Here is a 14,118-nt window from a genome sequence, read left to right on the forward strand (position 1 = left end):
CAAAGAGTCAGACACGACTGAGCAACTGAATAAAACCAAATAGTGGCAAAACAAAGAAACGTGTAAGTCAATAAATCATGAACAAAGTGGATTTACCAAAGAAACGCAAAGCTGGTATACACTGAAAGAAAAAAATCAATGTGAAACATAGCATTAACTGATCTCAAGGGGGAAAAAATCCTATACCCCAGTAGAGGAAAAAAAGAATCAATAAGGACATACGTCCATTGTGGACAAAATAAAACAGAAATAAAAGACAAACTCTTAGCTCATGGTTGGAAAAGGAACCTTCCTTTCCTGCTAATTATCTTACAAGTCCAGCAAGGAAAAGAATGTTCCAAGAATTAGAACAAATCACCGAAGATGATATGGCTGTGAATGTAGAGGATTCAACAGAACCCAGAGTCTTACCAGAATAAAGCCTTGGCTAGGATGCTTTCACAATATACAAAAACCACTATGTGCAAACAACAAAAAATGTAGTTAAAACACAACTTTCAAAAGTAAGAAACCTAGAAACAAGCCCCTTTAGTAGCCAGCTTTGGGGGCCCCGCTGCCGTTAACCCTCTCACGGGATGCTCCTCTCCTCCCAGGGTCTGCTGAGGACGGAGCCCTCCTGGATCCTGGCTTCAGGACCATTGCTGGGTTGCGGTGGCCACCCAGAAAGTGTGGGGTCAGTCACAGCCCCAGGTCTCGGGAGGCCCATACCCCGGGCAGGGTGCTGGGCCTGAGCTCTGCACTCAGGAGCCGTTCCTCTTCGCCCTACCTACACGACCGAACAACGGTTTTTGTCTCCGGTGGTCTCCTGTGGCAGGCAGGCCTCTGAAGTTCAGCAGTCTTGTGCCCCTGAGCCACAGGCCTCCAGCACGTGAGCCTGCTTCATCTCGGGACCACCAGACAGGAATGGAGAAGGGCACACAGGAGGCCGGCTCTGCTGTCACTTCCTCTCTGGAGGCCTCAGGTCCATCCGCCTTTTCAGCTTTCCCAAGGCACTAACAGGCACACCATGCCCTCCTGGGTCCCCTTTCCCACTTGGAGGACAAACCGTGTATGGTGGTTGGCGCACTTGAGTCCACAGTACTCGGAGCTCCACTCCTGAGCTGGCACTGGCAAGACGGAACAGACAGCCCGCAGTCAACCTCACTTGTTAGGGGCTGAAGTTAAAATTCTGCTTCATTAGGGATTCCAAGGCCTGGACTCGCAGCTCCGCGCAAGAGTGACTTCTTTACCTGCTGGCTTCTAAGCTAGTACATGACCAAGCCACCTTCCCACACACGTGTGCCCCAAGGTACACAAACCTGGAGGCAGACAGGAACCATGTACCTTGGGCAAGGGTGTAGGGTGAGAGGTGAAATGGATCCTGATGAGTGAACACACGAAAGAGGTACCTGGTTCAAGTTAATGATTTATTTCCACCTGTAACACTAGCAGAGAGGTCAAAAACAGACTGACAGACATGGATAAAGTTTATAAACGGAACAAAGAAAGATCTGAACTATGTACACTGAGGGAGGGAAGGGGATTTTTCCATATCAACTTTTCCTATTTTGCAATTTCTGAATAGTAGAAACTAAACATTTTCCCCCAGTTTAGTATGAAGGAACACAACTATTATGATCAACCATTTGTCCTTAAGCATAAAGCGTAAGAGATTTTGGCTGTATGCTTGTCCTGGCTCCTGAAGTCTGGGGACTGTTAGAACATTAAAAAAAAAAAGTGTTCCATGAAGCCCAGAAGGAACTTCATGGGGACACTGTGTCTACTCAAAGGGCAAACAGTGCCCGTCACGGTGATGAGAACTGATGTCCTGCCTTCCTCAACTGTAAGGAGAAAATAGTACTTTTATCAAACCAACTCGAAGTGAGCCAAATAGTTATAAAGTCAGAATGAAGCATGAATTTTCCTTTCACAGAGGAGGGACACTCCTTCGGCCCTGTTTAAAGTGAATTCTGTGCTGAGTCCCTGCTCCTCCAGAAGGAAAAACTGAAGGTCAGTTATTGCTAGCAACGCCGGAGGAGGCCCCCTTCCAACTTGAAGCTGTTTCACACGGAAGGCTGTGGGTTTGGCTTGAAGCCCTCTGAGGAAGGAGGGTGTGGAGGTGGAGGCGGCAGGCTCTGCACGGCTTCTCCCCCGGGAGCCACCCCTGGGCCACATGCCACCTCCTTGAGGACCAGAGGCTCTCACACCTGGAGTTGAGCAGGAGGGTATTATCTGGGCCCCTGGGGAGGAGGGGCCACAGTACTTTGCCACCAAAATCTAAGGAGCAACTGAAGCCCAAAGGATCAAGGCCCAAAGGCCAGAGAGCAGCTTCTGAAATGGATGTCAGTTGTGGAGATGGTGGTGCCCAGCCTGAGTCTGGAGAGCTGAGCTTTAATTGCAGGTGGCTGTGACTTGGGCAACAGGATGGACGTGGGCAGCTGATAAGGCCACAATTGCTGCCACCGCTGCCCGGGTCTATGCTTGAGTAGACGTTAGGCAGTGGGAACTGAGGACCAGAGGGCCTATGGTAAACACAGGATGATTTTATCAGAAAAGAGGACACCCGACCACATGTCTGCCCCACTGTGACTCCTGCGCCAGGTGAGCTTGGGCGCGGGTCCAGTTCCTGAGAACAGGTGGTGAGCAGGCCTGGGCGACACAAGGCCTCCCACGGACACTGAGAGTGCTACATCTCCTGGGCTGCTGAAAAGGAGGCAAAGAATGGGCTTTATTGCACGTTTCGTTCTTAGAAAACTAGGGATTGCCCTGCCGAGGCCTTGGTGATCCGCAGGAACCTCTGACATCGACGTAGGTGGAATCATGGGTGGCCTCTCAATCACAGGGGATGGAAAACAAAGTCCAGTGGTTGGTCCTTCTGGGGTCACGCTTGCATCTGGGATCCTCAGACTGGATGGACCATGTGCGGCTTGTCACTGCAGTGGGCAGACACCTGGGACGAGGTAGCACGCCCAGGAGAGCTGGACGGACCTGCATGCTCTCTGACCAGGGCTGGTGTCCTATGACACCACCAGGAGGAAGGTGGGGCAGACTCCCCAAACGGGGAAAACTTCTTGGCAAACGTGCAACTTCTGAAAGAAACTGGAGCCATGATTCTTATTTCCAAGGCGCCTGACTCCCTCTCTCCTACCCTGGAACCAGACTACCCAGGAGATGTCAACCGGCTGGGAGGGGCCTGGCTCCAGCTCCATGGCATCCAACTAGAGGTAACAAAAGGATCTAAGATGGGGTTGGAAACAAGAGAGCAGTTTACATACTGGACGTTGACTCTGAAATAGTCTTTTTGAGCTCAAGAAAACTGGAGGCAGATGAGCCGCGTAAGGCTGCACAGAGAGCCCAGTCAGGCTCCGTGCGTCCCCTTGTCTCTCCTGAGCGACACTCGGCACTTCATATGTAAATGGGGTGGTACCGTTTGTGGCTCATCTTTTTCCTGCAAGTCGGGCAAGTGTTAGCATTCTTCAGGGAATCACGGAGGCACTGGCTACAGAAGACGTGGCCACACTCTGTAGAAACAATGAGACGTCCATTCTGCACAATCTGGAAAACACAAACAGCCTTCACGTCACGTCTTATATCGGAGCAGCCGGAGCCCCAGCGTCCACTCCTGCCTGTTCCTAAAATGACAGATGAGCGGGGAGGGGCCGGGGTCTGCAGCAGGAAAGCTGGGAGGGGTCTGGAAAACTGAGGATGCTCCTCTGAGGCTCAGGCAGGTACGGGCGGCGTCTCTGAAGCTGAGAAACAGGCAGGAGCCAATCTCGGGCAGCGAGAGCCCAAGTTGAAGCCCTGGGCTTGAGGAACCCCAGGCACGCAGTGGGGCAGAGCCAGAGGGCCCAGGGCCACAGAAAACACTAGCAGCTTCTGCTGAGGCCGGGCGGGGAACACACAGGACTGGCACACTTGCACAGGGCAGTGCAGGGGACGAAGGGGCCAGAGTTCAAGACTGCAGCCCAAAGAGATGGCATGTCCTCCCTTCACAGATGTGCGCCAAGCCATGTGCCAGCCCCAGCATGACTGCAAGACAGGTGTCAAAGCCCACCCGCGAGAAGTGCTCATCTCATTCCCTGACTTAAGCAGCCAGAGACCAGGACCAGGGGAGACGCAGCCGAGCCTGCTTACCTCCGAGTACCCGTCCATGCAGATGGGGCAGCTGACGGTGCCCGAGGGCCTAGAAGCACAGAGCTCACGTCAGGAAAGCAGGCCGGACGGTCAGCTCCTAACGCTACGTGATTCCATCTAAGCCGCCCATGCCCCCTCCTCACAAGAGCCTCCTGTGGCCTGCCACAGCCCAGGCACCTTGAGGCTGGCAGTCCCATGGCGCAGGGGTCCTCGGAGAAAGGGGAGCAGAGAGGGCAAGAGAAAGTGCAGACAATGGGAGTCCCCCTTGCAGCCTCCCTGTCTGGGGGAGGGGCTGGCTGAGCACCCTCTGCCTCCAAGCATTCCTACTGCAGGAGGCGGGAGTGCTGGGGCCTTGGTGATGCCTGATGTACCTGGGTCAGGTCACAGGGGGAACAGCGGAGCCCAGCCTGGGATCTGCCCGCCACCCAGATGCTTCAATAAGCCCTTCCTGAGCCCAAGGATTGAAGCATTTGCCGAGGGGCCAGTATTTCTAACACACTGCCTCCGTCCAACCTCTTCACTGGAAACTGGAGGAAGAAGAGATCCTTACTCCGGGGACAAAGACCCATGTGTCCAGAGGCTGCCTGGCAGACAGCCTGCCCCCAGCACGGACCCTGGTACCTGAGGCCCGCGGCCGCCTCCTCCCTGGTGCTCCTGGGGGAGTGGGTGGTCACGTACACATCCTTGTCCCGGGCCAGCTCCTCCTCATCACTGCTCACCACACAGCTATCCGCGTGGTCCTGGCGCAGCCGCCTGCCGTTCCTCCTCGGCCGCCTCCTCTCTAAGGTGCGAGTCCTCGTTCAGGGAAGGGCCTCCCAGCCCCACCCCCGGGACCAGCCTCCCGTCTTCCCAGGAGGAGCCCCCAGCCCTGCTGCAAGCAGGCCGGGGGTGAGTCCCCACAGCAGGCAGGGCTGCCCCATGGGGTGTTCCCACCCACAGAGCGGGCGGCCCTGCAGCGCTGCCCTCGCCCAAACCGAAGGAAGGAGGAAGACCACTCACCTTCAACAATCTTGGAAGCAGGAGAGAAACAGAAGAGAGAGACACAGTTAGGTTGACACAGGATATTCCCTACTCTTAAAACCCTTCAACAATCAGGCTGACGCATCTGGGTCCCATGCGGGTTCCTCAGGGGAGCAGCCAGGCCTCGAGCGGCTGAGCCTGGCACCCGGTGCTGAGGAGTCCCGGGCACTGGCACATCACTCACCCTCCCAGAGCTGCCCATGACCTCTTCTGAAACAGAGGCTCCAGTGCCCACAGTGCCATGACGCTGCGAGGACCAGGTGAGACCACACGATGCCAAGGGCACCAGGGGCCCACAGCCAACCTCCCGCCCCACCGCCCAGCCTGTCCTCACGCCCCACAGGCTACTGCCAGGGATGGGGCTTTACTGGCAGAAGGCTTTGCAGGGTTCATGCTTTACCAACTGGAGAAGGTCAGGCAGGGACCCTGAGAGTAGCACATGCCATGGACTGAGACCAACCCGGCCCCTGTGCTGGAGGCGGGCAGACCGGGGGAGGACCTAGCAGCCCAGGGCCGGGCTCCAGGCCCAGCGGCCTCGTCATGCTTCGCACACACTGCGGTTCTTCACACTGAAGTCCCCAGCAGCCCTGCCGCCGCCGCCGCTCCACCAGCATTTGTTCCCTTCGTGTCTGTGTCACCGTCTGGTCACTCTCAGTCTCTCACTTTTTCACTGTCATCATGTTCATTATGGCTCTATCTGATCAGTGATTTCTGATGCAACTACCCTAACTGTTTTGGGGCACCACGAACCTCACCAATATAAGATTATGAGCTTCAGTGATAAATATGTGTTCTGACTCTTCCACGGATCAACTGTTCCATGACTCCCTCCCTCTTCTTGAGCCTCCCTACACCCTAGACACAACAACACTGACATTAGGCCAGTTAGTCACCTTACAAGTGGCCTCACAGTGTTCCAGCAAAAGGAAGAGCTGCACATCTCACTTTAAATCCCAACCTAGAAATGACGAAGCTTAGTGAGGAAGGCACTTCAAAGGTTAAGACAGGCCAAAAGCTAGGCCTCCTGCACCAGTTAGCTAGCTTGTGAATGCAAAGGAGAAGTTCCTCAAGGAAATTAGACATGGTCCTCCAGTGAATGCACAATGATAAGAAAGTGAACAGGCTTACTGCTGCTGTGGAGAAAGTCGGAGTGGCCTGGACAGAATATCCAACCAGGCACAGAATTTCCATAAACCAAAGCCCAAGCCAGAGCAAGGCCCCAACTCTCTTCAATTCTGTGAGAACTAAGCAGGGCAGAGAAGCTGCAGAAAGTGTGAAGCTGGCGGGGGTTGGTTCCCAAGGTCAAAGGAAAGATGCCATCTCTGGCACATCAGAGTACAAAGGTGAAGCCACAAGTGCTGATGTAGAAGCTGCAACAAGTTACCTAAAAGAGGCAACCAAGATCAGGAATGTGGGTGGCTACATTAAACAATAGGTTTTCAGTGTAGACAAAGCCTCTATTGGAAGGAGATGACATCCAGGACTTTCTTAGCTACAGAGAAAGTCAATGCCTGGCTTCAAAGCTTGGAAGGACAGACTGACTCCCTCATTAGGGGCTTAAATAGCTGGCTGAAGTCAATGCGCGTTTAACATTCCAAAAACTCTACAGCCCCTAAGAACAGTGCTAAACCAACCCGCTCTGCCTGTGCTCCGTCAGTGGAGCAACAGAGCCGGAAAGATAGCACATCTGTTTACCACATCGTCACTGAGTATCTCAAACTGCTGACTCAGAAAAACATTCCGTTCAAAGCATTCCCTCTCACCGACAATGCACCTCATCACCCAGGAGCTCTGACGGAGACGGACAACGAGATGAATGCTGTCTTCTTGCCGAGTAACACAATATCCTGCAGCCCACGGATCAAGGAGGCATTTCAACTTCCAAGTCTTACCATTTCAGAAATATATTCCTAAGCCTACAGCTGCCATAAACAGTACTTTCTCTGATGGATCTGAGCAAAGTAAACCAAAAACCATCTGGAAAGCAGAGATATCACTTTGCCGACAAAGGTTGGTATAATCAAAGCCATGGTTTTTCCAGTAGTCATGTATGGATGTGAAAGTTGAACCATAAAGAAGGCTGAGCACCAAAGAATATGATGCTTTTGGACTCTTGAAAGTCTCTTGGACTGCAAGGAGATCAAACTAGTCAATCTTAAAAGAAATCAGTCCTGAATATTCATTGGAAGGACTGATGCTGAAGCCACTTAATGCAAAGAGCTGACTCCTTGGAAAAGAGCCCCATGCCGGGAAAGATTGAGGGCAAGAGGAGAAGAGGGCGAAAGAAGGGAGGCTGGATGGCATCACTGACTCAATGGACAGGAATCTGAGCAAACTCAGGGCGACAGTGGAGCACAGAGGAGCCTGGCGTGCTGCAGTCCATAGGGTCGCAAAGAGTCAGACAAGACTTAGTGACTGAAAAACAAATGAATACACGGTGGCCAGAGAGCTCCCTTCACTGGTGATGACTGTGTCCCCATGTTCAATGGAAGAAGAGCTCAGAGATAAAGACTTCTTGCCCAAAGGACAAAAAAAAATGGACCCACACAGCCTAGCCTCCCAGCTCCATGCCCTTCCTGTGACCTTGAGTCACCTCCTAGCTGATGGACAATAACATAATCTGTAGGATACAGCTAAATATAATCTTTAATTCATATATTAGAAAATAAATGATGAAAAGTAGCAAAATAACTCAAAGAAAGGAAAAACCAATGAATGAAAACAAATTTATAAGAAAAAGGATACACAAAGCTAAAAGTTGGTTCTTTGAAAGATCTAATAAAACTCTGGTGATACTAATCTAAAAAAAACCCAAAAAACAGAAAACACAAATAACCAGTATCAGAAATGAGACATCACTACAGATTCCACAGAACCAAAGACATTACAAATTTATGCCAATAGAAGTGAAAATTTTAGATGAAATCAACAAATTCCTACAAAGTATAATTAACAAAGTGAAAAGTGAAAGCTGCTCAGTTGTGTCCAACTCTTTGCGACCCCATGAACTAACCTAACAGGCTCCCTCTGTCAATGGGATTCTCCAGACAAGAATACTGGAGTGGGTTGCCATTTCTTTCTCCAGGGGAATCTTCCTGACCCAGGGATTGAACCCATCGCAAGCAGATTCTTTACCATCTGAGCCACCAGGGAAGCCCAATAATTACCAAAGCATGAACGCGCAGTTGCTCAGTCACATCCGACTCTTTTCAACCGCATGGACTGTAGCCTACCAGGTTCCTCTGTCCACGGGATTTTCCAGGCAAGGATACTGGAGTGGGGTGCCATGCCCTCCTCCAAGGGATCTTCCTGACTTAGGAATCAAAACTGGACCTCCTGCACTGCAGGCATCATCTTTACCGTCTCAGCCACAAGAAAAGCCCCAATAATTACCCAAACATACTAAAAATCTACTTCTGTTTTATTGATCACGCTAAAGCCTTTGACTGTGTAGATCACAATAAACTGCGGAAAATTCTGAAAGAGATGGGAATATCAGACCACCTTACCTGCCTCCTGAGAAATCTGTATGCAGGTCAAGAAGCAATAGGTAGAACTGGCATGCAACAACAGACTGGTTCCAAATTGGGAAAGGAGTATGTCAAGGCTGTATACTGTCACAGCGCTTATTCAACTTATATGCAGAGTACATCATGCGAAATGCTGGGATGGATGAAGCAGAAGCTGGAATCAAGATTGCTGGGAAAAATATCAATAACCTCAGAAATGCAGGTGACACGACCCTTATGGCAGAAAGTGAAAAGGAACTGAAGAGCCTCTTGATGAAAGTGAGAGAGTGAAAAAGCTAGCTTAAAACTCATCAGAAAACTAAAATCATGGCATCTGGTCCCATCACTTCATGGCAAACATTGACAGACTTTATTTTCTTGGGTTCCCAAAATCACTGCAAGATGGTGACTGCAGCCATGAAATTAAAAAGACGCTTACTCCTTAGAAGAAAAGTTATGACAAACCTAAACAGCATATTAAAAGGCAGAGACATTACTTTGCTGACAAAGGTCCATCTAATCAAAGCTATGGTTTTTCCAGTAGTCATGTATGGATGTAAGAGTTGGACTATAAAGAAAGCTGAGCGCCAAAGAATTGATGCTTTTGAACTGTGGTGCTGGAGAAGACTCTTGAGAGTCCCTTGGAGTGCAAGAAGATCCAACCAGTCCATCCTAAAGGAAATCAGTCCTGAATATTCACTGGAAGGACTGATGCTGAAGCTGCAACACCAGTCCTTTGGCCACCTCATGCAAAGAATTGACACACTGGAAAAGACCCTGATGCTGGGTCTTTCAGATTGAAGGCAGGAGGAGAAGGGGACGACAGAGGATTAGATGACTGGATGACATCACCGACTTGATGGACATGAGTTTAAGCAAGCTCCAGTAGTTGGTGATGGACAGGGAAGCCTGGCGTGCCGCATGCGGTCCATGGGGTAGTAAAGTGCTGGACACGACTGAGCGACGGAACTGAAGTACTTTCTCTGCAAAGTTCTACCAACTATCCAAGGAAGGAATAGTCCCAATCTTACAAAATCTTCTGGAGAACAGAAAAAGAGGTTCCCAAATCACTTTGTAAAGATACCAAAACTCTGATACCAGAACTTTATAAAGAAAAATTACCAACCACAAATCTTACTCACAAAAAGAGGCAAAAATTATATATAGAATATTAGCAAACTGAGTCTAGCAACATAGAAAAAAAAATTATGTTACAACCACAATGCTTAAGTGGTTTAACACTAGAAACCATACAAACGCTCTTCAACATACGAAAGGGGAAAAAAACCATCACTAGATTAGACTTAAATTTCATCACTGATTCAGGATGAAACTTACAGCCAAACATGAAAAAGAGAAACTTCTCCACTCTGGTAAGAGTATCAACAAACCACAAAACCTTACAGCAGAGGTCTTATTTAATGGTAGAATTTAAAGGACTCTTTCAGATTTTGAATGAAACAAGAATGCCCCTGACTGTCACTGTTCTTACTCAGCCAATAAATGAATTTTTTAGCCAGTGTGCTAAAGCCAAGAAAAAATAAACAACAACACGAGAAGAACCAAAACTTGTTCTATGTACATAAAAATTCAAAAGATTTACAGATTAAGAACTGTTAGACTAAAAAAAGAAAAATCAATTGCGTTTCTTTATATTAGCAAATCAACATTAAAAATAAATGAAAATTTTAAACACCATTTATAGCATCCTAAAATGCTACATACCTCGGAATAAATCTCCTAACAAGATTTGCAAAATCACTTCAGGGTATAAACTTTACTGTGAAGTATCTAATCTTGGTGTTCAGTTGCTCAGTTGTGTCCAACTCTTACAACCCCACGGAGAGCAGCACGCCAGGTTTCCCTGTCCTTCACTATCTCCCAGAGCTTGCTCAAACTCATGCCCACTGAGTCGGTGATTCCATCCAATCATCTCGTTACTAAGAGGTATCTAATCTTATCTCAAACCATACACAAAACTCAATTCAAATGGATTATAGACCTAACTGAAATGTGAAACAGTGATACTTTTGGAATATAGGAACAAATTTTTATGGTACAGGATTTTCATCAACAAAATTGGTAAATTCAACTATATTAAAATTAAAACCCTTTGTATATAAACCAAATAGAGAAAAAGATAAGCCTCTGAATAGAGGATTCAATACACAACTAATGGCAGGCTCATATTTAGAAGATATTTAAAAAAATGAGACAAGGTAGGCAGTCACAAGGAAAAATGAGCAAAGATTCAGTTAAAAAAAAAAAAAGATCCCAACAGGCAACATAGCAAAGAGGAAACTGAGCCGCCACTAAGCGTGGAAAGGTATCTGACCCCCACGGCAACGGGGAAAAACACCCTGAAAGCACATGGGAGACTCCAGGCAGCAGCAGACGGGCTAGAAGTGCAGCGGCGGGAGCCTGGGCGGGGATGGCCTCTCTGGAAGACAGGGTCACTGCCCGGCGACTGCTGAGGACACATACAGCTGGAGCAACGGTCTGTACAGTTTCTCCTTCAGTCTTAAAAGTGCTCACCAAAGTTCTACCGTGATCCTGGGGTGCAAAGATGCCGAGCCACTCCCAGATGGGTTCCAAGTGGTACACTTAGCCTACCCCCTGGATTCTGGGCGGCTGGTAAGATTACCCCATCTGGGAAACAACACAATCGTTTCACTCTCCTGAATGTGGCGTCTGATGTAACCCTAAACTTGTAACCCCTCTAATAGAGTTAGTAACCCCCTCATCTTGAGTTAGTAACATTACTAGGTATTCCAAGTGGATCTGCTTAGTGAGAATTTCAGTCTAGGTATACTTCTCACTGTAAATTCTAAAACTGGCATTTGGATTTGTTAAAATAATTATCAACAAAAAATGAAGAAGGATTAGACTAAAAGGGATGCTATCAAATCCCAATTATTCTATGTCTGGGAGCACTGAGGCCACAGGAAGGGGAATCCTCCACCAGAACCCGGGACCCCTGCTTCTCAAGCTGGTCTCCCCTCCACCCACCCACCTGCTCAGGCTCTCCACCTGCTCCCAGGGCAGCCTCAGTGCCAGCATTCCTGTCCCAGCGTCTCCCAGTGACTCTCCACAGCCAGGGACACAGGAGGAGGCTAGAGCGCTCAGAAAAGAAGCCCACGTAGGGAAGACAGACCAACTATCCAAACAAAACCAGGGCATAAAAGGGGATGTGACGATGCTGGCTTGTCACTCAGCAGCCGTCGGCGTCCCCATGAGGGCAGAATCCTGGCCATCTCCCCAGGGCCTGGCACACCGCAGGTGGACAATGAGTGCTGGGGGCAATAAGGACTGGCGGTACTTTGAAGTGTTAATCAGCAACTGAGCTGCAGGCTTCAGCCCAGGTGCCAGACTCAGCTGTCTTCTCAGAAACTCAGGGAGCTTGCCAGGAACAGCAGCAAAGCTGGATGTATGTGTCTTAGAAAACACTCATAGGCCCAGCGGGGACCACTGACAGCTAAGCCACTGAGACTTATCTCCAGGGAAATGACTGTCTCCGGCTCAGGAGTGGTGTCCCAGAGCACTCACACATAATCTGCTGGGACAGCTGACAGGCTCAGCAGAAGCAGCTGCCCAGCCTTTGTGGGGGGTGTGGCGGGGGGGATGCGACGGACGGACACACAGCCAGACAGCCCAGCGGTTTTAGACTCTGGGCTCAGAGTCTAAACCTCTTCACTTGTCAGGTCAGTTCCCTATCCTCACACACTTGCTTCTTCTGAAGGCTCAAAGTTTCTCGGTGTAACCCTGAGGTCCTAAGCACAGCCAGGATAGCCCCAAGGCCATGGGTCCCTAGGCCAAGGGGCGACTCAGCTCCCAGCAACCTCCATCGGCCCCAGCAAACCAGTCCTCAGAAGCACAGCCCCCCACTGCCCGCCTCCCACGGGTCCCCCTCCACTCCACACATCTGCACCCTCTATCAGCAGCATCCTGAGACACAAGCGTACCCTCAGGAAGCGAGAGGGCTGAGCAGACTCCCAGCCCAACCCCGGGGAGGCACCCTGCTTGGTGGAGCTGGTGTGTGGGACTAGCTTCCCCATCCCCGAGCAGGTCTCCTTCCTGGAAGCCACGCAGGGGCAGGCAGGTGCCAGCGGGGGTGGGGTGGGACAGCTCCCAGGCTCCACCCTCTGGGAGCCATGGCACCATCGGGCACCTGCAGGCAGTGCAGGGGGGCCTGTCTGCTCCATGGCAGCAGCTTCCAGGCCTCGAGACCCCCCCAAGGCAGTGCTCAGCGAATGTCCCCATTCCCACCAGCCAAGAGGGTGTAAACTCACGTTTACTGGGTTACACTGGGCACCACGTTGGGTGCCAGGCACTCAAATACAGGATTCTTCTAATCCTCACAGTACCCTACTGACACAGATGGCATTATCCTCATTTTATGGACAAGTGAAGGAGGCTAAGCAACTTGCCCCAGGTCACGCAGCAGTTGTTAAGGGTGGAATCAGGGACTAAAGAGAGGAGCCTCAGAGCTCTCCCCAGCTATGCAAAACAGGCTCTCTTGTAATTAATTAAAGCAATGAAGTTACAATAAATGATTTTCCTGAAACATTTTCCACCTTGAGTGCCATACCCATGACCAAGGCCTTCGGACGTGCCAGCCAGGGGCCCACCACTGAGAGCGCCAACGCGCAGGCTCCCCCACTTACCACAACAGAGTCATTGTGAGTCAGGTCGACGACCACAGGCTCTAAAGATTCACAGGTGAGGTCCACTATTTCGTCTCCAGCTTCAAAAAATAAAGCATTTTAACAAGCTTAAGAAGAAAAGTAAAGGGGTATTGCTCAGTTTCACTAATACGACCACTAACACGGCTGTGATTCATGGGGTCGCAAAGAATCGGACACGACTGAGCGACTGAACTGAACTGAACACGGCTCATACCAAACTAACATCCCCGAAGGACAGTAGTAAAGGGGCAAGCGCTGCACAGCCCTCGAGTTCTGCTCTAAACAACCCTGTGTGGTTTTAACCAATACACCACCCTCTCCCCAGAGCTTCACACCCACCCCTGCTCATTCATAGGGGAGAGGCAGCGCGGCACCTGCCAAGGGTGGGGATGCACAGCCGGGGGGGCGAGCAAACGCGCTGGGCTCGGGTCTTTCTGAAAGCTCCGCCCCCCAATCAGGTCAGGCTGTACTGGGCGCCACACAGGCTGTGCTCCTCATCAGTTAAGTCTTCATCTCCATTTAGCCTGCCAGCGCTTCCTAACTTGGCTGGGCCACAGCGGTTTACTCACTGGTCCCTCAAAACCCCAACTTGCCAAGAGAGGTTAAGCCTGTCCTGCAACTTGCCTTTGAGCCCAAGGGTAAAGTGCATGTCTACCCACGCATGGGACAAGTGGGAAGGACGTGTGCCAAACGGTTACCAGGACTGAGGTCTGGCAGTGTACAACCTCCATTTCTATAAACCGAAACAAGATTTACAACCATCTTTGTTTCTATTATTCGTAACACTAAAA

General features: G+C 50.2%; 1 protein-coding gene across 1 annotated transcript in view; it reads right to left on the minus strand.

The window, feature by feature from the left end:
- Window positions 1–1,387: 1,387 nt before the first annotated feature.
- The window catches only part of RNF4 (ring finger protein 4), a 34,702-nt gene continuing 21,971 nt past the window's right edge, over window positions 1,388–14,118 (minus strand). Inside the window, exons 4-8 of the mRNA XM_088836602.1 lie at window positions 13,307–13,386; window positions 5,113–5,122; window positions 4,735–4,894; window positions 4,114–4,162; window positions 1,388–3,534 (exon numbers count right to left, since the gene is read on the minus strand). Of these exons, the coding sequence (XP_088692728.1) occupies window positions 3,385–3,534; window positions 4,114–4,162; window positions 4,735–4,894; window positions 5,113–5,122; window positions 13,307–13,386 (449 nt within the window). The 3' untranslated portion in view covers window positions 1,388–3,384. The remainder of the gene's footprint in view (window positions 3,535–4,113; window positions 4,163–4,734; window positions 4,895–5,112; window positions 5,123–13,306; window positions 13,387–14,118) is intronic.

The sequence above is a fragment of the Moschus berezovskii genome, chromosome 5 (assembly GCF_049115385.1).
Source record: "Moschus berezovskii isolate FMDL1 chromosome 5, NW_MosBer_1.0, whole genome shotgun sequence".
Lineage (NCBI taxonomy): Eukaryota > Metazoa > Chordata > Mammalia > Artiodactyla > Moschidae > Moschus > Moschus berezovskii.